The 25,868-nt window shown below is 52.0% G+C and overlaps 1 protein-coding gene across 8 annotated transcripts in view; it reads left to right on the top strand.

The window, feature by feature from the left end:
* The window catches only part of CELF2 (CUGBP Elav-like family member 2), a 298,803-nt gene that overhangs the window by 241,574 nt on the left and 31,361 nt on the right, over positions 1 to 25,868 (top strand). For all 8 annotated transcript variants that reach the window (XM_040645428.1, XM_040645434.1, XM_040645431.1 and 5 more), the window contains exons 8-9: positions 704 to 767; positions 11,863 to 11,997. In XM_040645428.1, the coding sequence (XP_040501362.1) occupies positions 704 to 767; positions 11,863 to 11,997 (199 nt within the window). The remainder of the gene's footprint in view (positions 1 to 703; positions 768 to 11,862; positions 11,998 to 25,868) is intronic.

Genomic DNA, 25,868 nt, shown 5'->3' with positions numbered 1-25,868 from the left:
ATACCCACCTATCCGGGGGTGAGATGTGTTTTTGAAAGCGCCCGGGAAAAATGCAGACACAGGGATGTTAACTTTTCTTTAAAAGATGCCAACATATCTGTAATGCACAGCGTCACTGAACATCACGCTAGGTACTTCTAAATTCTGACAAATTGTGTGTTCCCCTCTGTCAATGAAGACCAGCTTCAGACGGGTGACCATTGTCTTGGTCGTGTGGTCACCGGTGTACCTGTGTGGCTGTGCACAGGTATGTGTCTGTAGTTACCGTGGCGATGTCCCTGTTGGCCCGAGAGTCCACGAATCCAGGTGCTTCCCACGGAGGATGAAGGCCACTGAATTGTCAGACCGAGGGGTGGGCCTTGACTGACAGCTGAGCTGTGGTAACCGCAAGGCTACGGAGAGCCCGCGTTAGTCACGCCACGTTGGTTCCAATAGATGTAACACCTGGTTGTTAAAAAGACTAAATTGATTGTTTTAAGGCAGCAGTGTTCCTGAGTTTCCCCGGTGTCTGTGTTTCTTAATAGAGATTAGACATTAATACGGATTTACAGCCCCAACTGAGGGAACCTTCAGTCCCTGAATAGGAAGCAGCAAGCGACTGTATACATGTACAGGAAGCTGGACGGGGCCCCCCTCGGGTTCGGAAGCTGCCACGTCCTGTCTCCACTTGGGTCTGACGGCTCGCTTTTCTCTCCCTTTGCAGCTTCTGCAGCAGGCCACCTCCTCCAGCAACCTGGGTGCGTTCAGTGGCATTCAGCAGATGGCTGGTAAGTCGCGACACATGCCTTTGCTTTGGACTGTGCTGTTGTCTGAGTGTGGGTGGCTTCAGAGGGCCAAGAAAACAAGCCGGGCCAAGCAAGAACAGAGAGCGATTAGCACCCTGTTCGCCTCCGGACTCGGGCGTTACGGTTAGTGCCCGCTGCTGGGGAGCTGCTCTTGCACCTTGGGCTTCTCCAGCCGTGGGAGCCAGACGGGCCGCGCAGCCCTCCGTGGTATCCTCCTGGGGTGTTGGCTGGTTTTGTTTGTTAATGGGACTGATTGCTGGGGAATTTCCAACAAGATTCCTTCTATCCAGGGCAGCCAAAATGATTGACGTCCTTCTAAAATTTTAATAAGAAGCAGTCAATAAATATTCTGCCCTCCGTCGTGAAAGGCAAGATTGCAGGCCTATCTTTGATACAGTTTGCGGTCCCCTGATAGCCATAGACAATTAACAGGGTGCCTTTTTTTCCTGCGGTACCCCAGTTGACAGAAGCTTGTATCAGAAGCTTTTATGTGCAAGTATAATCTTTGTTCTCGAGAAAATCAAAGTGGGGCTGGATTTGCAAGCTGGCTCAGAAAGGATTTCTTTGTATAATGAGCTGCGTCAGTAGTAATTGAGGTGCCGTGGTTAGTGAAAGGTCACTGGCACCTTCCAGGCTCCGACCCTGACCTCCAGGGGCCAGGGACGTCGACCCGCACAATCGGGCAGAACACAGGTGCCGTTCGCCTGCTGTGAGGAGCAGTGAGCCCGCTCTTACCAAGTGTGATTCCAGAAAGATGGGGGAGAAGGCAAGGAGAAGAACAGATTTTTGGCACATTAGAATCAAGCACCATTTGTTTTTAATGAAGAACACCCTGACTCAATGAGATGGAACTTGAAGGTACAGAATAAAAGCCAGGATTTTTTTTTCCTGTCACTATGAAAACTCTTTTTTTTTTTCTCTCTCTCTCTTTTTTTTTTTTTTTCTAAATAACTATCCTTGGTTTTGTTGGTTTGCTTGTTTCACTTTGGATCTGGAAGGACTTCTTCCTCACGTGTGTTCTGTGATCGTCAGCCCAGCCTTCCCCTGAGGCCCCACAGACTGATGGAACCTGTTGTCAGACAGGATGTACTGGCCCACGGTTAAAAAAAAAAAAAAAATGCAGAATTATTCATTGGGCTTTAAATCTCCTGACACTGCCAGCTTGTTTTATTGTAATACTGCTTTTTGGTTTACTAGGAAAAAAATATATGTTAAAATGGTAAGTAGTTCGGTCTTTCAGCAGTATCTTTACGCATACAGTTTGGGAAGCTGGCCTTGGCACTAAGGATCACACCGAATGGTTAATTTTTGGTTCTGTGAAGGGAATTGGAGAGACAAAAGTAAAATATCCAGGGAGTTCTCTGTGTTTTAAAAAGAAAAACTCCGGAATGCAAGCTGTACAATAAATGGGAAGATTTGTCACGTTTTCAGCCATTGCAAGATTTATTTTTCCTTCGAATGGTATGGACCCGCCCAGATCCAAAATGAGGGTCTTTCCTTAGAGAAAGCCTCCGGCTCTCCCACTCGGACAGTTGAATTACGCAGAGAAGGTCACTGGGTGAAGGTCACTGGGTCCAGAGGCGACTGCCCAGCGCGTCTTCCCAGCTGGACCGAGCGCCCTGTCATATTTCATTAGATCGTGGGCCCCCCGGCCTTGCCAGCTACAGGTCAGGATGTTAGCATTTACGTGCTCTGTGTGTTCATTTAAAAACTGAGGGTATCCGGGAGTCACCTTAGAAGGGGCATGAGCAGATGGCTAATTCAAAGGCATTCTGTAAATGCTCCGCGCCTTCCAAAATACCCCTCTCTTGAACCTTCAGCATACAAAATTCAGCGCACTGAGTCTGCACAAGCTGTGAAATCAAATGCCGAGCGGAGGTCCGTTACCTACCATCACCTTAAATGTTTAGAGTATCAAGAATGTCGATGTCAAGGCTCCGTCTGCTTGGCGGTTTCCAGAATGTTGGTTTCTTCATTCATAGGGAAAAATCAAGTTTCATCTTCCTATTTGAAACACTGTGGTTTGGACTATATTTTGTTTTTGCCAATAAACGCAAGTTATATGGCCTGCTCTTTCGTCTTCTCACCACGGTTGGACTTAACGTTTGTCTTTGCCAGTCATCCGGACCAGTGTTATAAAGTGAACTGGTACTAGAAGTACCTCTCTGAACGAGGCTTCCCTTGGGTGCTTGGTGGCTCAGTCAGTTGAGCATCTGACTCTTGATTTCTTCTCAGGACATGATCTCAGGGTCGTGAGATCAAGCCCCGAGTTGGGCTCCGTGCTCCGTGCAGGATCTGCTTGAGATTCTCTCTTGCCCTCTGCCCCCCACCCCGCTCGCTCTCATCCTCTCTCCCTCTCTTTCTCTCTTAAATAAATCTTTAAATAAAAGGAGGCTTCCCTGATACCCCACATAATATGGGAGGGGTACCCTAAAGCCCTTCCTTCCTTCCTTTCCTCCCCCACCTCCCCAAACACTCCCAGGCCATCAGGCCCCAAGAGGAACTCAGCCCGGCTCTGCTGAAAGCTGCACCTGACTATTTTTGAGTGGATGGGTGAATATATTTATAAATGGACAAATGCAAATTGGTGTTTTGGATACATTCCCAGGGGAGCTTAAGTTAAACGTGCTGTTTTTTCCATTGAGAAATTTGACTTTAGTCTTACGTCCAAGCCAAGAAAACATTATATAAATTAATGACAGTATCTTCATGGTTGAGTTGTCAAGGATTTGGCAGTAGTTGGTACAATATCAAACACGTGACCGAGCGCATGGTCCCTGACTTCCAGTGGAAGCGACAGGAAGAAATCCAAGAGGCCATTTATGCCCAGTCCCACCTGAGGTTAAAATGCTTGCTGAGGGATTGAGGCTGGGGCACAGTTCACATGGGCACCTCCATGATTCAAATGCAGTTTTTATGTCTTACGGGATCATAAAATAAACTCAGCTTGTAAAGTTCACGCAGTCCGGCTTGGAACACTCTCACCAAAGAGAGAGAAACATCATTTCAGAAACCAGCAATAATTTTTGATGAACAAGTCTCAAAATATAACAGTCTGTCCTTCAGGAGTTTGGTGTTTATCACTAAAGTCTAAACCGTCTCATTGGAATGAGTAAAATGCTTTCTGGTTGAGCAGAAAATAAAGGCAAAAAAAGAAAGAAAAAGAAATTTTCGATGACAAGTCATGAAGTATTTGTCTCAATAAAATGGAATGAGGCATCAACTATATTTATTTCCCCAAAATAATTTACCGTTTCCCTTTCAAACTAAAAATAACTTCCCATGTGTTTCGTGATTTTATAGAAAGGAACCTTTACTGAGTATGGAATTTAAGGGCAGAAACTAGATTAGGCTCAAATCTTTAGGAGCTGAATGCTTTCCCGTATACTTTCTGCACATCCTTAAAGTTGATGGACTTTATTTCCCCCCTTAAAACCTCTAAGAAAAACTTGTCCATCTCTCACTCAACTGTGATATTTGTCCCACAAATTTCTGAAATCCCAGAAACTTTGGGCTGAGAGTCTGGATTTTTTTTTTTTTCCTGAAGAAGAAGAAATTAGGGAAAAGTGACTTTTCGGTCATTAATTTCTTTTATAACCGCCGTCCTCTCGGAAGAGCCTCGCGTTGGATAGCAGAGGTCATATTCACAATTCCGGTTTTAACAGCGCTCCTTGAAATCGGCCACAGTTGACCCTCACGGCAGCCAAGGACAAAACCTGCGCGTCGTTATACATTGCAGTTGAAAAACTGACGTAGAAAAATGTTCGATAATAAGGCTGTGAGACCGCAGCAGCAGACAGGGCTCGGGACGCACCGAGCTGCAGAGCTCCAGGGAAGCTACCAGCACTGGCATCCCGCGTCCCAAATGGGGCGGCCGACGAGTTCGAGGGTCACTAACAAATTTGCCCCAAGTCACTGCGCCAAGAAGGGGCAGGTCCGAACCCCGAGCTCCGCAGGGCCCCGAAGCCTGCACAGGGGCGCTCCATGGCTCAGCAAATGCAGATGTGTTCGCACAAACACAGGCTGCAGTGACCTTCCCCTGCAAACCGTTTCACGGGCCAAATAACAAATCCAAGCCATAGGTCAGTCGTAGAGAGCGCGCCAGCATGGTGCAGACGGAGACACGTCCCTTCATTCTGGAAGGCATCTCACATGTGTTCAGGGTGGGCTGTTTCTTGTTAGGGCAGTTTTGGGGGTTTTTTTCTGGCACGCGGAAGTGTTATTAAAGAAATTAAAGATGTTCAGAGCTCCAAGGAAGGAGAGTTTATCTGTTGATTGACAGAGGTACAACCAAAAAGAGTTTGTCTGTTGACAGACGAGACAACACTGCCGCATTTCGCATAGTCAGCAAAGCTGGTAGGAACTCCCTTCCAGAATGTCTGGCCTACGTTTTGAAAAGTAACAGTGAAAGTGTACAGCATAGTGCTTTCCCGAAAACAGCAGAACTTCATCCGTGTGTGATCCTGTCCCCAGAGAGGGCCATCCTGGAGCGGCTGCGACACGTGGCGCGGGGGGGAGACGTCTGTAGACGCCAGTGCAGGGTGGGAGGGCTGAGGGTCTTCGTGCTCGGAGGCACCTGCCTGGTGAGGTGTGGGCTCTGCATTCGCGAAGATCACTGGGCCTTCCCCGGAGTGGAGCCTCCCACCCTCTCACCGCAGAGGCTTCCTGCGAATGTGCTAATAGGCCTTATGAGAACATTCCATAACCACCCATCTGTCACTTTTTAACAGACCTGATTGGCAAGCACTTGTAGCAACTGACATCTGTTCTTGCTTATTGATATGCAGATTTATGGTAATTGCTATGAACAATAAGACACAAAATTACCTAAGGTGAACATTAAATTAAATTTTCATGCCCTTCTCCTTATAAATAATTTTTTTAAATCTTAAATTTCAAGTAGGCATATTGCACATCTGTTTTGTACATCATTTCTTCGTCTGGAGAAAGATTTTTCTTTTCCCAAGTAATGAATGAAAAGTTGAATGCCTATATTCCGCCCCCCCCCTTTTTTTTTTTTTACCATCTTGGTCTTGGCATGCTGTGGGAGTTCATAAAATGTATTTAAATGTTTTGTATTTCTAGTCACCCAGATTGTTGCCCCTGGTTTGCGTGGCACCCCTAAGAGCAGAGTGCTTGGTGAGGTTAAAAGTGGTTGCTTTTCTTGGGAGACAGCCGTTCCCCAGGCTTAAGCTGGCTCCCTGGTGAGGCCGCTCCGAAGGGCGCCCCCTCCAGGTCGCTGTGTAGGCATGACAGAGAGGACGACCGGTGGGCAGACGACCTGGAGAGTCCATGAAGGGAGCTGGGAGAGGGAGGAACAAGGTGGCTCACACACCCCAAAGACACAAGAAAACGACAGGAAACAATAGAAGTGGGGCTGCAGAGAGCCCCGTGAGATGGCCTGCAGCCAGGGCCACCTGTGTTGGCTGGGCCCAGAGGAGGCAAGAATCCAGGGGGGAGAGGATTCAAGCCTCCGGAGCAGGCCAGTGTGCCTGAGTGTCAAATACTTGACGTCAGAAAGCCAGAGGTGCCGCAGATGGTCTGGTGTGGTTGAAGAGGGAGAGGGTTGAGGGCATGTAGCTATGGGGCTGCTTTCCCTACTCCGGGCAGGTGCCTTTTCTGGAAGCAGCAGGGGCCCCCGAGGACCTTCCCTCAGTAGGACTGATAGTATGTGTGATGTCCACACTGGCTATGGGAGCACAGGAGGGGGCAGGAAGAGCCAAACATCCACCACCTGGCTTGTGCGCTGTTGGCAAGGAAGGGTCCAGATCCCTGTGCCCTGGGGGAACTTGTCGGGCGCTCAGTGTACCCCAGGACTGGCCCTGTGACATGAGTGGTGTGCCAGCAGCATTGAGAAGGCCCTTGCCACTCATGGGAGGCTGTCTTCCTGGAGCGACACACTAGAGGACGAGCCTCGGCTCTCCGTCGGGCTGGACAGAAGTCCACGCCGCGGGGAACAGGAGCCTCGTTGCCCCGTGGCCAGCCCACAGTGAGCCCTGCAGAGGGGGGTGACCCGCTGCCTTAGGCTCCTGGCCCGCCTCAGTGTGAGTGCCCCTTGGGATCAGCCTCAGCCGGAAAGTTCTAGGAGAGTCTCTGGCTTATTTGGCTTCTTTGCGCAGTCTTGTTTGTGCGTTCGTCTTTGTTCTAAACGGAAGCTAGAGCTGTTTCTGTCCCGGTTTCCCTCCTCCGCACAGTCAATTCCGAGCCCTGAGCTCCTCGGATCTCCCACTCCACCCCGCGTCACGGCCGCTGCCCGAGCCAGGCCCTCCGCTCGTTGATTTTCTACCAGAACCCATGCCTCTTGGTAGGAGGGAGCTTCTTCACCTCAAAGATCTGTCACCAGGAACGTGGTGCCCATGCCACACATGCTTTTTCATACGCTTTCAGGGAGTTCCCAGCCCCCTGCCCCCTTGGTGGACGAAGGTTAGGGACCCGGAGCAAAGCTGAGCAGTGAGTGCATGGACGGGAGGGACACAGCCCTGCGACTGCTCGGGACTCATGAGAAAGAGGTCACGGCCCATTTGTTCCCCGAGGAATCCAGAACCAGTGGTCTGTTATGTTAGGGATTCTGGTAATGGATGGAAAAGGAAATCACATTAAGAAATTAAAGGATCGATTCTGCGATGTAGAGAGAAAGATGCAGGACACAGGTGTGACACGGTTTCTGGTTAACTCCGTTCTCAGCTCCCACTGGAGACCATACACCCCGGGCCCTGCTCCCTGGGACCTGAGCCCTGAACCGAGCAGGGAGGCTGAGGAGGCTGCCCGTCATATCCTGGGGGTCCAGCAAGCGGGACTCAGGCTCAGCCACCTCCCTGCAGCTTCCCTCCGTGTGTGCGTGCCGTTGGACGCGCACGGGGCCACTGCAGGCCAGTGGTCAACGTGGACTTGGAGTGCCCCAGGCACGCTTCCTTTGGAAGCCCTGTGTCCCACCACCCCTTCCCTCCTCCGCCCCATCCCCCCTCAACTCCAAGGTGCAGAGTTGAGTGAAGTAAGTGGATACAAACACCCTGAGGAGGGGGCGGGGAGAGGAGCTGCGGATGGAACCACAAGGACAGAAGGAGCCCGCGTGGGGAGGCGGCGGTGGCAGGGAGAGGCCGGGCTCGTGGTGAGCGACAGCGAAAGGTTCCTCCGCTTCCCCAGGGCTGCGCCTCTCCGGGCCTCTGTTTTCTCTGCCTGTAGCGTGTGGAGGGTCACACAGGTTTGTCACGAACACTAAGGGAGCGCGTAAGCGTGAGGAGCGTGCCCGGCACGTGCGTGCTTCTCAGCACCATTACCGCGGTCGAGGCCGTGTCGCGGCGATGTTCAGCTGGAAGGGCTTCCTCCGTTGGCTTCCTCCGCGCTAGGCGCTGTGCTTCGAGCTTGGCGTGTTGCCAAAGCATTGAACCTCTCAACCCTCCAGAGGGGCGTTGTGTTTTGGTCCCACTGCACATGTGGGGGATCTGAGGTGCACACAGTGGGGCCAGTCTGCTCAGGGCAACAGGTGGTCAGGAATTAAACCCATGTGTCTGAGAGCGGGGCATGCACGCCTCTTGACCAGCCCACACCGCCTCTGGGAAATAGTGGCTCTTGTCTCCAGCAGGTAAGGCTGTGCAGCCCAGGCCACACAGGACAGGCCGGAAAGCAGAAGGTGGGGGGGTCCTCCCAGAAGGCTGGGAACTGGTCCTCACTCCAGAAAGTGGGCAAGGAAGCCGCCCTGTCCACCTACCACCTGGACCTGTTGAGCATGCGCTTCTCGGTGGGGCGGGGGGTGTGAACCTCCCAGGGTCAGCACCCAGGACCAGGAAAAGACTAGAATGGAAGGAATGGCACGGTCCTCCACGGGGGAGCCCCTGTCTCCTTCAGCTGCCCAGTGCTTTCCTCTGCTCCTCTCATCCCAGCCGACTACTGACAATGAGTTTCCGAGTGTGGGCCTATTTCCAGAAACACACAAAGGAGGATTACCCTCCGGTCCCTGGCTTCTCCTTGCTCCGATATACAGCAACTTTCTTCGGGGTAGACACGGTCTTGTCTTCCACCTCGTCCTCCATACAGTGCCGAGAGGCTGGCCTGGCACGGCCTTCAGTATCTGCTGAATGGATAGACAGACGGATGGATGGATGGGTGGATAGACAGGTGGGTAGATAGGTGGATGAAGGAATGAATGGATGGATGGATGTACAGGTAGGCGGAAAGACAGACGGATGAGCAGATGGACACGCGTGGGTCCTCCTGCCCGCTGCATCTCTGCATCTAATCCTTCCCCTCTTCCTTTTCCCCCAAGCCCCCCAGATGCTGGCCCTCACAGTGACCTCTCCCCACTCTCCCTCTCTGCTTCCTTGGGCCCATGTTTTTCCTTTCCTTGCAGTGTGATCATTGAACACAGTTGCCCCCCGCCCCACGGTGGTACCCCAGAGCTGAGGTCCCTCTGCCTGGCCTTTCTGGGTGGAGGCAGGGAAAGGTGGAATAGGACAGCAGGCTCCCTTGGATGGCGACACGTGGGAGGAAGGGCAGAGGGGAGCCAGAGGGTGACACACCAGGCCTCGGCCCTGGATGTGCCAGCAGAGAGGACAGTGGAATAGAAAACCAGGGTGTTGTCAGCTGGGCTCCAGCAACGCCAGTGGTGAGATAAGGAAGACGCATAGTTCTAATAAATATTTGGAGAATGGATTAATGACAATTGAGGGAAACAGTCAATAGAGAAAGCTGTTATAAATACTGAAGGACGAACGGTGGAGAAAACTGCAACTCAGCTGGGTCTGTGGATGGCCCTCTTTATTGCGGTTCATGAAAATTTCATACCGCTTGATACCCCATCCCTTCTTCCTGCATAGATTCACCCATCGCCTGCTATGTGTCCAGCTGTGTGTCTGTCTGTCTGCATAGGTGGACAGACAGAATCTTAGTCCTCAGAGAGTTCGTATCTGGTTGAGGGTAAGAGATCTCTACACGTAAGGTCACGGTAAGATGTGGTGAATGCCACAAGTCACATTAGTGACTTTGCCGCTAGCACACAGAAGGGCTTGAATGTAGACTCTCGGTCTTCTTCAGAGGGAGGCCGTGCGGGGCGGCAGGAGCGCCTCCCCAGACTCGGGTCCACGACCGTCAGCCTCGGCCCAGGACCTGAGTCTCTGACCCGAATGACGGGATACGTTCCCGCCACGCACCGTGGCCCGCACAGGCCAGGTCAGAGGAGCTGTCTTGGAGGCCCTCTGACCCGAACCAGGAGAAGGGCTCTGCTTACCGTTAACTCGTTTCGGGGCTGAACCGTCCCCCTGTCAGCACAGCTGAGTGTTGGTGACGTAGTCTGGTTATGCGGTTTATGCCATTAAAGCAGTAGAGTGACTGTTAGTCACAAGAGGGCCAAGAAGGGACAGATGGGTCCAAGTGAACATACCTCACCCCCAACATCACTCGAAGCCTGGCCCTGTCCGCACACGCAGGTGTGAAGTGCGTTCGGGCTCCTGTAGGAGCTGAGCCCCTTGCTGGTCCAGGTGGGCCTGCCCTGAGGCCAGGCAGCTCCCGTGCCTCCCCCATTTGCCTCAAGTACCTCAGAAAAATAAGACCAAGCTTCCTCAAGTTCCACGTCCTCATAGACATGACCCTGTCTGCCCCTTGAGCAGGGGGAGGGGGAGAGAGCTTTGTTCCCAGTTGCACTGACTGGACAATACAGGGTTGGTGAGGTGTGCACTTTCCTCGCAGAAGTTAACAGGAACCCACAAATACCTGCGTGCTGCTTCTAAGCAGCCCCAGGCCCTAAGTGGATTTTGAAAAACAGGTGTTTGGCTTTCAGCCTAAGTCAAGAAGGCTGGATGTCTCCTGGAAGAAGACAGTGTCGTTTTGAGCAAAATGAGGAACGATTTCGCAGCAAAGACATCAGGAACTCTTTTCTGAGTAGAAGTGGGTTGTGACTGAGGCAGCTGGGCTGGAGGAGCAGGATAAGTGAGCCTAGCAGCCGTGCTCTGAGCCATGCTTAGGTGGAGGGCTCCATGCCCGTGGCTGGGGGCTTTCCCAGGTATGTTGCTAGAATATTCTCTCACCATTCCATTCACCATCACCCCCAGCCTGCTTCTTGAATGGACTTTAGTGTGAAGTGAATCATGGACAAAGACTGAATGTTCAGAGACCCTTGGGCTGAGAAACAGAGGTGGGAGGCGATGCGGGCACCACCCCTGAGCTACCCTGCCCAGGCCAGGCAGCCTCCCCGTGACCGGTGACACCCCTAGATCCCAGCTGATCCCACCCTCGTGTTCTTGCGAAGTTTCACTTCTCCCTGCTCTTCTTTTCTTCATTTTCACTAGCCAGAGGTCCGTTCTAGTTAAACACGGTCCTGCTTTAAAACACAAAAATGCAAATACAAGCGCTTGATGAATAAAAATAGGACAGTGCTGCCGTTTTTATTCATTCATTTTTTTATTCATCGGATGTTTTGTGAGTTCCTACCGTGGTCACATTTTAGAGTTCACGTTTACAGTAAGTGTGGAGAGGACATCGGTAGCAGTAATGACAGTGAGGGTCGCTAACACCGGTGTTGACCTGTGCCCGTCCCGGTGCCGAGCGAGTGGCGTTCTTCATCTCATTTAATCTGCACACGGCCCGTGGAGGTGAGAAGCAGTGAGCAGTGCCACCCGCTAAGCAGGAAACGAAGAGGGGAAGCAATTTGCCCGGAGTCCCACAGCTGGGAAAGTGGCAGAGCCAGGAAGCCACGGCAGCTCGAGTTCAGAGCAGGGCTCTTAACCTCCCCGGGGCTACCGAGGGGCTCCCCCGGTGGCCCGTCCTGCCGCCGCCCAGCCCCGGCTCACGGTTTCCTGACAGCTGCATGGCCGGTGCACACGCGGACTCTTCTCGTCTTTCCCGCTGATCGCTGCAGCCCCGGGCGCGGGCAGTCGGGATGCGCCCTGGGTGAGGACAGGCAGCCGGGCACACAGTAGGCGGCTCCGCTGGGAAGCGTGGTGGCGCCCGAGTCCCCGAGGCAGCTGGGCAGAGCATGCCGTCGCAGGGCCTGCTGCCCGGGGCCCCGGCTCTCGTCGTCGGCCCTCGTGTTTGGAGCCCGGCCCAGCAGGCCTCTTGCTGACGCACGTTTCTCTTCCCTCCGCAGGCATGAATGCTCTGCAGTTACAGAACCTGGCAACGCTGGCAGCGGCCGCAGCCGCGGCCCAGACCTCAGCCACCACCACCAATGCAAACCCTCTGTCCACCACGAGCAGCGCCCTCGGAGCCCTCACCAGTCCCGGTAAGGGGGTGCCCCCCCTCTGGGACCGCGGGGAGGATCGCGCCCAGGGTGGGCTGCAGGTGTCAGGGCCAGGGGGGCGCGCCCTGGGCGTGGGGGGTGGGGCTGGATCCGTGTGAAGTTTCCTAAAGACGCGGAGCGCGGTTGCCTGTGGGTTTGATTGTCTGAGGCAGACAAAGAAGAGAGTGCTCTGGGGGGGCCGTCTCCACCGTGCTCCCGCTCACCCCGCGTAGCGGCCGGGCGGTCCGGTCAGCTTCCAGCGGGCGCCCGCAGGAAGGGCCTCCCTCTCTGCCTCCTGTTTGTTCAGCCGTCTTTGTTGTGGTCCTTAGCAGTTCAAGAACTCTCTGTTGCATCTCAAAATCCCTAATTATTCCAGCGTTCTGTTTCACAGCCGCTCCGTCCTGCCCCTGCCCGTTTGCTTTCAAAACCCGCGGTCTACAGAGGACCATCCTTGTTGTTGGCTCCCGGTCGCCTTCTGGGCGATGCAATTTAAAGTCTCTCTCCTTGGAAATGTTGTCGCCTTATTCAAAAGCAGATGCCATTTTTCTTTTCATCCGAGCCAGACATAATGTGGTTGCTTAGATACCATGATTTGTGTCTTAAAAACTGTTTTGCTGGCTTTTCTTCCTCTCTGAATGTTCTAGGCCTTGATAGATGAGCTTCCCCGCCCACCCCGGGTGCATGGGGGAGGACGGTTGGGCGCTGGCCGGGCTCCCTCCCAGCTCTGCAAAGCCCACAGGCCTCTGCCAGCTCCGCCCAGAACACTGGAGGGATGTGGAAGAAGTTCCAGTGGGCTAGCGCGGGGCTTGCTCTCAGGAGACCCCAAAATATGCACAGCCCACGGCGGGCCGGCTTTCTTAAGTCTTTTGACCATGGGAAGCGGGGGAGCCTGTGCACCCCTCGAAAGCCACAGCCTCTGGCTTGGTGATGAAACACTGGGTGTCACACACATTTCCCCGAGTCCGGTCTGCAGAGACACGTCTCAGGGACATTTACGAGAGGCCAGGGAACTCGTCTTCCACGCCCTGTCCTCTCCCAGCTGTAGCGCAGAACTGTGTTGACTTCGTTCTCTAAAACGTCTTCCAAAATGTACCGTTACTATATGCAGGCCTCGTTTGGTGCAGTAGATGGTATTTCCAAAAAATCAACTTTCAGCTGTTTTTTATCCCCCCCAGCAAATTAAGTCACAACTCTAATGCAGTAGATAAATTTATTACTTAAATAATCCTCCAGTGACCCTGTTTGAGAAATAGACATCTTTCAGGGCGCCTGGGTGGCTCAGTAGGTTAAGTGTCTGCCTTCAGCTCAGGTCATGATCCCAGGGTCCTGGGGTCGAGCCCCGTGTCCTCTGGCTCCCTGTTCAGCGGGGAGCCTGCTTCTCTCTCTCCCTCTGCTGCTCCCCCTGCTTGTGCTCTCTCTCTCTGTCAAATAAATAAAATCTTTAAAAAAAAAAATAGCCATCTTTGACGTAAACTCCCCTTTATAAAAATAGTTGTGACTTTTCTTAAAAGCGAATTAAACATTTGACCTCACTGATTTCCTTGTTTTATAAATCAGATTGAAAAGCATTTCCTTAAATAAGGATGTTTATCTTCCCTATGAGGACTGTGGAATGATTACATTGAAAGAGCACAAAGTATCATACACACATTTTATTGTATCTTTAGTCAAAAGCTGATATTTTTAACTCTATTTTACTTGGAGAGAAAAAAAGTCATTTATAATCTGATTGCTTTTTATTTGCTTATATAAAAATAAAGAGGATTAGCTGTTTAAAAAAAAAGAAAACAATGTTAGCTGTATTTGGCAAAAGTGAATTATTATAATTTTTCCAACCTTGGTCTTCATCTCCTCTTCCTTTTATCAAGAGTAACCAGCAGAAACTGACCACGTCATTGACAGTAAGGTGGAGAAAAAAAGAAAACTTTTCCTTAAATGGCAAGGAGACTTTTAGCCCACAGTTTGGACCACCAGCCCTTAAAGTCTGTAACTTTGATATATTTGGTATTGTAGTGACATAAAAATTGTTCTGCCATCCCAGAGACGGACCATTATCATAAGTGGACATTTTGGCTAATGGTATGTGGCCTACTGTTTGCTTGTGAGAGTTCATTTGACTTTATTAAAATATGTTCTCTCATTGTGATATTTGGGCTCAAATGTGCCTGGCTCCGGGGAATCAGAACTAATATTTGAACATTTCATTCTTTAAAAGAAGACGTGTCAGTTTAAGAAGTCAAGTGCAAACAGGACATGAGTTGGTGTAGACAGCGGAGTTGACAGATAACAGCTCCAAGGGGCTGTCTGGTGTCCAGCACTGGCCCTGCGGGGGGGCCGGGGAAGCACAGCAGACATGCTCCCTGCTCTCAAGTGTCTTGCACTAGGTTAGGGATCTCAGACAGTCAGCAGTCAGCGCGCCTCGTATGTGCCCCACGGTGCTGGGAAGACATACCGGACAGACTGGTGGAGAGTGAAGGCGGTGAGAGGGGCCACATGGTTAACTGGGGGAGGGGCATTCAGGTGAAGACGGAGCAAGCGAGAAGGTGGGAAGGAAGTGGCGCCATGGCTCACCAGCAAGGAAGCCATGGCGGGGGGGGCAGCGAGGAGGGGGGCCGCCACGTCCCTGGATCCACGCACACTCCATCCAGTGGGGTCAGTGGCTCAAATACACTGGAACCTTCTTCCAGTGGGGGTTACTCAGACAGCTGAGGAAGATGGCCTATGTGTTTGAGGAACTTTAAACACATTTGACCATTTTCAAGTTTTTCCTGAGCTCTTACTGAAAGGGAAATTGCGTCCTGAGATCTGTTTTCCTTCTTCTCCCCATAGCAAAGTGTCCTTACCTTTGAGGTAAGGCGTTCTGCCTTTCCATAAATTCTGCTGAGGTACCATAGAAAGTGGTTTTTCTCCTCTCTGTTGAGCAATGCTTTGCATAATAGCTGAAAGTATTTCATTAGAATCCTGAAGTGTAGCAGCACGATTTTAAATCTACATTTCAATTATTTTTCTTAAGCGTAACTAAAAAAATCTGGCATTTAAGTGAAAGTAAATTATTTGTCTAATTTCCATCAGGGACTTTTTCAAAGTCACAGAAAATGTGGTTGGTAGGATTCATGACCCTCCTCTTCATCAAAGCAATTTCCTGTGAAATAGAAGGGGGATGAAGTAGTTCCCAAGGCCAATGCCATTATTTATTTTTAAATAATAGAAAACAGGACCTGCCATCTTTGTACCACTAAGGATCCGGTCCATCTGTGAAATGCCCTGATGCCCCTTCACATGGCTCCCACACAGGCCCTGGCTTTACCCTGTTTTTAAAGATGTCCCCTACACTTCTGACCAATCCATCTTGAAAGGGACAAGTCAATCCCCCAAACTATTAATTTTTTTAATAATTGTGAATTTATCATTTCAGTTTTGCATACCCAGGCATAGTCTCCTTACAGCATTATTATAAATGATTTTAAACAGTCCATGCTTTAAAACATGAAAGATTAAGCTTTAATTTTTGTTAAAAAAAAAAAAAATCCCCTTAGGCAATAAATAGGTTCCTTTGTCTCATGGCCTTGAAATAAAAATTAAAATAGTTTAAATTGCCCAGGGTTAGAATAAGTGTTTCATGCAATTATCAGATGGTAGTGAATAAAATTAGAAATTAAATCATGAAAGAATAAAAACCAGGTAAATGCATATTATGCCTTTTATGGGTTTCTCACGGGTCTTTTGAAGCCTAATTTAATCGTGTTTCTTGTCTTTTATTTTGATATGATAATTCTTCCTGTGTTTACTTCATTCTCCTATTTAATTAATTCTTGGGTCATTTCTTCTCCAAATTTTGAACCTGTTTTTGAGGAATGTGTCTCTGTGTTGGTATAAAGGAGAAATTGTCTACGTGTGCGGTGAGGTCTTAAAGAAAGATGATAATATTGGTCTTCTCCCCGGCTCGTGGATTTGTTGTTTCTGCCTGTTGATTTTGAGGGCTTGGGAGGGAGCATTATCCTTACCACACAGGCACACGTCTGGCACTTTCTGTCTCAAACGTAATATTGCGTTCATGCCCGTTATGCCTCTGACCGCCTTCGTTTTTTTTTTTAAGATGTTTTAAAATTCTCCAAATGCTTCCGTAAGTGCACTCAATCAAGTGCACACTTCAAGATAACAGATAATTTCTTTCGATAGTATTTAAGGCACTTTAAAGTGTTGGGATTTTTTCCGTTCCCACCGTCGGCTTTTCACATAGTTCTCCCTTTAGGTCGAGGTGATATTTTGATCTCCCTGTCTTCAAGAGGTCGCCTGCCCCCTTGAAGGCCGTGACGGACACAGTCCCGAGGAAACGGCGGCCCCTCCGTGGGGGCTGTTTGAGGTTCACGGAGAGATCCTTCTCAGGCGGCGCCCTAACGCACGTGCGCCTCGCTCAGGCCACGTCGCCCTCCGCGCACGCGCGCTGGTCAGCGAAGGCAGGAGCCCTGTCGGCTGTCCAGGGTGCTCCTGCCTTGACCTGCGTCTCTGACCCCCCCGTTTTCCTCCAGACGCTCCTCTTTCTTCATTGCTTGTTACCGAAGAAGAGCCTCAAAAACCAGTCAGTTTTCCCCATCATTAGCCACACTTTTTAAGTGTTTTAGTCAGAAAGGTTGTTAAAATTAGCTATTTATTTGTGGGGTTGAATCTAACCGCCTTACACCCTATTGCTCTGGAAAGAGAACTGACAATCCCATCCTTTGCTCACTTCCTGCAGCTCTCAAGACTTTTTTTTTCTAGAAGGTTTCCATGTGTTAACTTGCTCCTGACATTACAGGGATCCCTTTATTTTCATTGACGTTAATGGAGTTGAACATGATGTAAAAGCTCCATAAATAAAATGTCGCCATAGTAACTATGATTTCCGGATATATTTTTTCATCCATTCCGCACATATTTGCTGAACGTCTCCTGTGCACCTGGGACTGTTCTAGGCGTTTGAAACCCATCACGGTGGACCACGCAGACAAAAATCCCCGCCCTCGTCTGCTTTATATTCTAACATTAGTTCTTCAGAAAGCCACATGTCCGCTATGGTCAGGTGTTTGGTGAGCCTTGAAATATAAACTGTAACACTGACGCCCTTTACTAAACCATAACTGGTGCCTTTGGTTACATTCTGTTAAAATTTTGCGAATTAGACCAAAGCGGGGAAGGGAGGAATCTTCTTCCTCGGCTTTCTCCCTCTTCCGTAAGCGTTGCCCGTTGTTCAGCACCTTTAACACAGCAAGGAGCCCTGACAAGGTGCGCACCCCTAGAGCAGATGCGGCCGGCGGTGGGGGTCCAGATAGGAAGTGTACGCACGTCTGCTCTCTGGCTGCTCAACAGAAGCATTTTTTGAAAAGTGAATGATTTCCAAAGTTCTTAGGCACTCAAAACCGATTTGGGGGAAGAAAAAGTAACTGGGAGCAGTCTGTCTAGTAAGTGGTTCTTTATTTGGCGTTGGTCATCCTGGTTCTAGGGTTTAAAAACAAACCAAAAGACACGTAAATGCCTCCCAGCTGGGGGAGTGGCGCTGGCCTCAGCGAGTGCTGGGGGTTTGGATGTGGAATCCCCCGACGTTTCACTTAGCTCCAAGAAAATGACAAGTCTGTGGGGCCACGTCGGCAGCTCATTCCCGAAGTCATCCTGGCGCCGCGAGCGACCGGAGGGCCCTCCGCTGTTGCTCTCAGAGCAGCCGTGCACGGTCAGCGGGCAGCCCGCGCCGCTGGTGACGTGCCCCCGACCTGGGGCAGACTGCCGTCTCCAACAGTCCTGAGCTGATCCAGGGCTTCCGAAAGCTGCCCGGCTGAGGGGTAGAGACGCTGACGGATCACCACTTCTCTGCGGAGCCCGCGCTCGGACTTCCTCAAGCCGATTCCACCTGAGCCCTGCTTGTCCCGTCGTCCCGGGGCCGGACGGGTCCTGCATGCGTGCCTCTCAGTGCTTTGCTCCTGCCTCGTTTTGGGGACACTTGTTTGTATTTTCAGGCATTGGCTCTCGTTCTTTGTATGTTTGCTTGGAGCGGCTCTGACGCCTGTGCTGTCCCTGGTATTGGGCATCCATTGCCAGTAACGTTCTGCACGGTCTCCTGCGTTGTGCGGCAGACCCACATCGGCTCCCTTGGTGATGTGCTTGGTACAAGCTCAGAGGTGTATTTTCTGTACAACGCAGCGAGGTTCTTCCCCACTAAACTACCCATGGTGCTGTCTTACAGAGCCAGGTTATTGCTGCTAGTGCGGGTAAAAAGCACGTATTAATCGCTTAATTGTATTTTATATCAGGTGGGAAAGCAACCAACTTTTGCCAACAAAAGTGGCCAGTCACAGCTTCCCAGAGGTTTGTGATCTATGGCCCATGTTTCAAGACTTGAAAGCAAGAAAGCTGGAACGTTTAGTTCACAGATGGTTTAATCCCATGAACCGCTATAAACCAGATGCAGTGGCCACATGCAAAAAAATAAGCAAAATGCACCACCCGGATCGATCTAGTTGAAAAGCAGGAAGTCAGATAAGGTACAAGTATCAGTGATAGGAGAGGTTCTGTCTTGAGGTGGGGAAATTTTTAATAGGAAAGCTGACATCTGAGCCCAAATCTTAAGTCTAGGTCAGACCTTGAGATGTCAAAAAGGAATAGAAGATCTAGGAAATGTGTCAAACGTGAGAAAATACAGAAAAAGGACTTAGCTAGCAAATGGAAATTTATCTCCTTGTTCCCAAGCGTGAGAGGTATGGGAAGTAATGACCAGAGAGGCCCCAAACACTGTGGCTAAGTAGCCAGAACTTTCTCTGGTGGGCCGTGAAGAGCGTCTAAGGACTTTGAGCACATGGAAGTCTGCCGTGGGACTTGAGCACTGACTGGATGTGAGTGGGGACAGAGAGGAGGGGCGGAAGGGGACAGGAGCGCCTTGAGTGTGGGGGACCAGTGGCACGGTGTTCTCAGGAGTAGAGAGAGGGGAGGCAGGAGAAGAGAAAATTCGTAGCAGATGATGATTCAATTTTGCACACGTTGCGAACAGGCCTTTCGTGCAAATACACCCACCAAGTGCTTGGATACCTGGCCACTGAGTTTGTCGTGGAGCTCAGAGCTAGAAAAGTGGGTTGAAGATCAGCCATGGGGGTGAGGTGGACTGAGCTAAGCGTGGGGTGGGTGATACCACTCAGGGAGAGTCCCACGCAGCTGAGGAGGAGACTGGGGACGCCGCGCTGGCTGATGACTGGATCTGGGGGGCGGACGGGAGGAACCCCGTGCTGGCAGCGCAGTATCAGGGGACTGCGCAAACTTTCAAGCAAGAAGGTCACGGAAGTGAGCGCACAGAAGGGGTATTTGAATGTCGCGGTTAGGCCGTCGGTCACCCCTTGCGGGGCCCAGTCACTGCTGTGGAGTAGATGCCACAGGTCTGGAGGCGGTGAGAGAGGAGGAATGTGGGACGGGAGGCAAGAATGACGTATTTATCTGTGATATCTTCATGAAAGGTAGTGATTAAAAAAAAGTCTATAAACGCATCACGGTCAGGACAGAGAGGACACTGAAGGAAACTGAAACCTATTTCTAGGCTAACGAGGAGCCAGAACGTAAGCGCTGTAACAGGAAGAAGCCAACAAGAGGGGACACGATGGGCTGAGGCGGAAGGTGGTCGGAGGGATGGAGTCACACCCTCCTCGATGGCTGTCCCCTGGCGCTGGAGCAGTGCGTGGGGTCTGTCACGAGCGGGCAGGAGGACCCTGCCGAGTCGAGTCAGCGCTGTGCACCAGGAACACCTCCTTCCCCACCCAGACGTGAGCACACGGAGGCCCGGGCTGGGGAGGCGCCAGGAACTTGGGATGGAGACGTATTGACAGCACATGGAGGTTAGGAATTTAAACTTGTCGTGCAGGAGACGAAGACGTTCATACCCAGGACACAGGTTTAAAAAACAGGTCATCTGGAGAAGGTACTAGAAGAGTTACAGTTTCATTTTCTTTCTAGAGTATGTGGACGTTTTCACCAGGAGTTGAAAGACTGACTTGGAGCAAGTTGTGTCATCTTTATTTAGTTCTCTCAGTTGTGAAATGGAATTGTTCACTTTTACTGAAATATTGAGGTTGATACGTACATAGAATGCACACTGTCACTTTTTAAAAAGACAACATTAAAGTATCTTACGGAAAAGATTATTTCATTTTTGGGGGTGATATACAATTCCCCCGTTGACAGCGGGAAACTAGGTTAAAACTAGAATAAGACCAGGGGTATTTTTCTCCGAACCTTTTGCCTTCGAAAAATGAGTGTCTTCCCACCCTTCTGAAGACATTAGGACGTAAATGCAGGGAGTAGACCCATTCCTCCCTTCTTTCTGCTCTGGGGCTCAGCTGAGCAAGTTGGCAGTGAGCTTCCCACAGTACCCCAGATTGGACTTGCGGTTAGAGAACCAGCACGGCGTCCTTACGGAACGTAAAACGGCGCTACTGGATTTGAGAGCGGGAGAGACCCATGACGGGGCAGGAGCGGCCACCACGTAGTCAAGCACCGACGCCCTTGGCCAGCTGGTGGCCACTCTTTCAGGCAGTTTACCCAGTTGTGCTCTGCGGTCGGCTGTTCACCAGGGCGGCCGCCCCGCTCATGCACACGCTTACCCCGCAGGCCCACGGCTTCCCACTCGAGGACTCTGCTGGCTGAGCGCGTGGCCCTTGCCAACCTTGGCCTCTTACCCAAAGGAAGGTCTGCCTCCTAGAAATGAGTGTTTTGTCCCCCTGGGCCAACTGCCCCCCGTTCCAGGGCATCCCGAGACCAGATTCAGACAGGTTTCCAGCGACCTGCCGACACGCACCTGCTTCCCCCCTAGAGGCTCGTTTCCCTCGCCTTCTCTCCAGAGCACAGAGCTGGTCGGATTATCACGTTCTGCGGCTACAAGGAGTCTTGAGGATCGTCTGTCGAGGTGCCTCGTTCGTGATCCAGAGAAGCCCACGGGAGGCCACAGGGTTAAATGATTTGCCAAAGGAACATGGGCCATGAGCGGCAGATGTGATGACAGTCCGTCCTGCCACGCCGCAAAACATGCAAAAGCACGAACTCCAGGGGACCTGGAATTGTAGTTCTGGATTTTTCCACTCACATGTTCTCACCCTTGTGAGGAAATCAGCATTTTTTTCAATTCGTGTTCACGACCATCTGTAAAAACAGACACCTGGGGCCATCTGAGGGGATGTGTGTGCTTGTATTTTGGTAAATCGTTAAGCAGGGTATCGCTGGAAGGGAAAACAGGTCCAGTTTCTCTTTGCTCCATTCTTGTTAGACCCGTGTCTACTGAGTTTACAGGAATGGACTTTTTCACACTTGTGGCCCCAGGTGGCACCTTCCTTCCTAAGTGTCTGTCTCCGTGGGACTGGGGAGGACGCTGAAACGGAGGCGAGGTGGGGAGGTGCCGAGGTTTGCCGACAGCTGACCAAGCCGATTTCTCTCTTCGGAGCACCGACCGCTGAGAGCTCCAACAAGCTTCTGGAGATAGAAATTAAAGTGAAGACGACCGTGGGCTCCTTCCGTTTCTGCACCACTTTGTCACCTTCTGCTGTGTCTCCTGCCCCCGAATAAGGCCTCGGAGGTCCGTCAGGGTCCAGACAAGGGGCTTGCTTCGGCCAGTCCTCTAGACGCTGAGAGCGTCTCTCGCGCATCTTCCAGAGAACCGGGGGAACCGGTCAGGCCCTGTGTCGCCCGAAGCCACATCGTCCACTGTCCTGGGGAGGTGATGCGATGGGGGACAGATGTTCATGGGACAAAGGACATGCCTGTTTCAGACCATTGAGTAGTGACATCAGAACACCTTTGCACCCCACCTTCTGACACGAAGAGCCTCCTCGTTCCCTCTCCTCCCTGTCTCCCCACCCCCAGGAAACCTTGTAGGGAATAAATTAAAATAAGAGGCATGGTTCCTGGGGTGTCATTGGCCCCCTGGGAGAAGAGACGCTGCTCGGCGTTCTGTTAATGCCCCAGGGTTGTGATTAGCTAATGATGATAGCGCTCGTGTCATTGCCTAATTATCCGGCCCCCTCACGGTCTCCCCTGCACTGGCGACAGACAGCGTCCGAGCTCGTTTGGGGCATCAGGGCGAGCGCGGGCTCCGGCGTCCTCAGTATGTTTGGTCGGGGTAGACAGTTTGCTGTTCGCAGTTATTTTTGAAACCACAAAGCCGCCGCACTTTCGCCATCCTTGTTGGCGGGAATGTTTAATGAACGCGCTGAAGGCGTTCTCGCCGTCCGCCGTCAGGGTTGTTCTGTTGTAGCTCAAAGCAAAATGTCTTGCTGTCCGGGGGGGAAGGGGGGGCTGGTTAACGTGGGAAACTGATGCATTGGGTTCCTAGGAAGCACGCTCATTTCCAGGGGCAGTGGGAGCTAGACACGGATACCGGACAAGGAGGAAGGGGCCACGTTCGGGGAGGAGGTACGTGGTAAATGGGGAGGTGGTAAGTGGGAAAGACTCCTGAGCCCCTCGTGGCCCTCTTTCTACTTGTCTCTCTGGGCCTGGAATCCGTAAAAGGACCGAGGAATGACCCCGTTCCCAGCGCGCAACTGCCACCTCACCCCAGACTGGGACTCTCGATCTCCAGCCCCCCTTCTTCGCAGAAGGAGCCAGTGTTCACCTGCGTGTCTCTGATCCGGCTCAAGGGCAGGGGCAGGTTCTCCAGGCTGGTCTTGCCACTGGACCCTGTGTGCACCCCCCCCCCCGAGGAGGCCCACGGGAGTGCTGGAAAATGCGAGCGGGCGTCTGGTTCCTTCTACGTAAGAGTTATGTCAGAGGACGGAAGGCTGTCTCCAGCAACTGGCTTTGTCCATTCTGTTTTTCAAGGTAGCCGCACTCTTCGTGGCCTGTGAGCAACAGGGAACTGTTAGAGGAGAGGCTTTCCCGCAGCCAACGGCTCAGCTGTGGTCTTGGGGGCCCTTGGGGTCAAAGTGTAAGGCGGAAGGGGATCCCCTCGGCCCCGCTCATCCAGGTCTGAGACTGGCCTCGTCCTAAGAGAGACTAGACACGGCCTTCAGCGTTCCTGCCCCAGCATTCAGGGTTATTTCCACATACTCACTCAGCAGATCCCTGGCGCCTGTTATGTGTCCGTTACTCTTGCGGGCTCTGGGAAATAAGACAGGCACGACTTCTCATCACGAAGCTTATCTGCTGGGGGGATTTTTTTGCTTATGGAAGATAGAACCATAGCTCAGCAGTCTTAGGGAATCTTTTTACTCCTGATTTCCGGCCTCCCAGCATGTGTTCCCTTCTTATCACAAGCCAAACCGTGCCTCCCCTGTAAGCTTTCGCTTTCTCGGGCCCCAGACTTTTCCCACCCAGCCTGATGGAAGCAGATGCCACCGCACTTGACGCTGCGGAGGCCGGTGGCTGTCATGCTTCGCTGAACAGGAGCCACCCCAGGGGGCCTGTCAAATCAGGTCCTGCGCCCTGCACCCAGGGATGTTGGTTCAGGGCGTCTGGGGTAACCTCCGGGTGACTGTGCTGCAGGAGGTCCTAGACTGTAACTTTTAGAAAGTGACTTTTCTCCGTTAAAATGTGTGCGTGGTCATCCCGCCCTCTAAGGGCAGGTGGTCCCTGCCTCCCACAGACAGGAAAAGGCGCGGAGCAGCTTGGGGCAGCTGCTTCTCGGAGGGGAGAAGGCAGAAGCTACGTGGCGTCTGGGGCTTGAGCGCGCTTGTGTCGGTGTAGACCCCGTCAGTCTGCGGGCGCTAAATATGCCGTGGGTTTTCACGTCCTTCTGTTACGCTCTGGGCGGTGAAGACGGGAACCTTCCCCAGGTGCTGCCTTCACCATGGCGTTCTGGCTGCTTCGAGTCCGGGTTTGTTCCCTGCCAGGAGATGCAGCCGGCGTGTGCTTGGTGCTCGCAGAAACAGTAAGAACTTTTCCAGATAGGGTTAGTGGAGCTCCAGAGCCATCACGCGCAGGCCCAGGGTCTGCACAGACGCCCGGAAGCGGGACCACCTGGCAGCCTCTGCTTTCCTAGTTCCACAAGCGCGGGGACATGCGTCTGCAGCCGCCTGCCATCCACAGACTGTCCTCCTTTCCGCCTCGGTGAGACTCCCCCCCGTGAGCCTCGTTCTGGTCTCCTGAGCTACAGAGAACACCTTTCCGACGTCAGCACCCACACCCAGCTCTCCCCGTCGTCTTCTCTCCGGGCTCAGTTTTACCTGCGCGTCGGCTGTGTCTCCCAGCAGCTTGACCGGCGGCCCGCTCACCGGCTTCCTCGCTCGCAGGACGGTGCACACAGCCCGAGACTCCGGGCGACGAGGCCAACGACCCAGGCCGCGGGCTCGGCGGTCACCCGCGCTTACTTGCCTCTCGACGGGGAAAGGGTGGCTCTGCACGAATCCAGGACAGGACGACCAGAGTCTCACCCTTCGGAGAGAGGCCGTCCGCGGCGTCTGTCGGTCGCGTACTGCGTGTCAGACTTCAGCGCCACCTCATTTGACCTTCTGAGTGTCATGTGTCACTTCTCAGGCTGGGTCGCGTTATCCTGTGTTGGGGGTCATCCTGAACCGCAGCTGAATTGAGGGCTCGCCCAAGGTCTTAGAGATGGTGGAAGGGCCGGAGCCCCAAAATTAGGGGGGAGTCTGAATGCCTGCGAGCTCATTGCTCCTGTCGGTCAGTCTCAACAGCAGCCGCAGAGAGATACAAGATGCAAAACAGAATTTAAGTTTATATCCGCGTAAGGTTAACTTTCTGGAGCCAGAGAGCTGGGTGAAATCCTGCCTCTCCAGCCTCCGGCTGTGTGTGACCTTCCGCCAGTGACCTTGCCTCGCAGGAGAACTGCGAACGGTTCAAGGAGCTGCTGCACGCAAGTGCTTAGAACAAAGGCTGCACACGCTAAGCCCTCCATCAGTGCGAGCTGTCGCCGTGATTCGCCTCATTCCTGCGAAACTGGAGAATGTACTCGTTTTCTGTTGCCGTGGTGGCAAACTTCCACAAACTTAGTGGCTTGAAACAGCGCAAATGCCTCATCTTATGACTCTGTAGGTCAGAAGTTCAGCGGGCTCACCGGGCTGAGACCAGGGGATCGGGGGTACTGTCCTTTCTGGAAGCTCTAGGGGAGAATCCGTTTCCCTGCTTTTCCAGTTTCTACAGATTTTTCCTGGACCAACAGCCCCTCCTTCCATCCCCAGAGCAAGTCCTTCTGGCGCTGCCATCTCTCTGGCACTTTCCAATCCCTCTTCCACCCACAGGAACCCAGGCAGGTAATCTGGGACAGCATCCCCATCTCAAGCTCTGAACAGCAGCGTGTCATCCCTCTTGGTCATGTCACCTAACATAGTCACAGGTGCCAGGAACGAGGACACAGACGTCTTTGGGGGGAACCATAGAGCACAGAGTAGTAATTCTCATCTCTCTCTCCAGACGTAGCCCTGGGACCCAAATAAAACTTAATTGGCCTCCCAGTAATGTAGAGATTAGAAGAGAAAGAGAAGAGAGAACAGGAAGGCCTTCATCAAACACCTGCTGGGGTCTGGTGTTTTAATTCAGGGGCCCCGTGGATGTCAGGTCCTTTCCAGTCTCTCCAGCTGCATTAGGCATCCTGCCTCCCATTGGGGAGATGAAGTCTGGTGGGGGCAGGAAGGGTGGGAGTCTGGTTTATCAGTACAGCAGAGAGAGGGGGATTTCTTCCTGGGAAGAGACACAAAAGGTCTTTTCTCTCTAGAAAACTCGGAAAAATAAGAATTAGCATTTATCTCCAGAACAAATAAACATGAAAAGAAACCAAATGAGACCTTTTTTTGTAAATTAGGTAAGATTCAGCTTGCTTCGTTCTGTGTTGCTTTGAGGAAGTTTCCCAGATAGCCCTTCTCCCAGAGCTGTCAGGTACCCTGCCGGCCTCCCGAGAGGACTTGCCCCGGCGGCTGCAGGGC

This window comes from Ursus maritimus, unplaced genomic scaffold (genome assembly GCF_017311325.1).
Source record: "Ursus maritimus isolate PB19 unplaced genomic scaffold, ASM1731132v1 scaffold_31, whole genome shotgun sequence".
Classification (NCBI taxonomy): Eukaryota; Metazoa; Chordata; class Mammalia; order Carnivora; family Ursidae; genus Ursus; species Ursus maritimus.
Note: the sequence above shows the minus strand (reverse complement) of the source record. Positions and strands in the feature narration are given on the sequence as shown.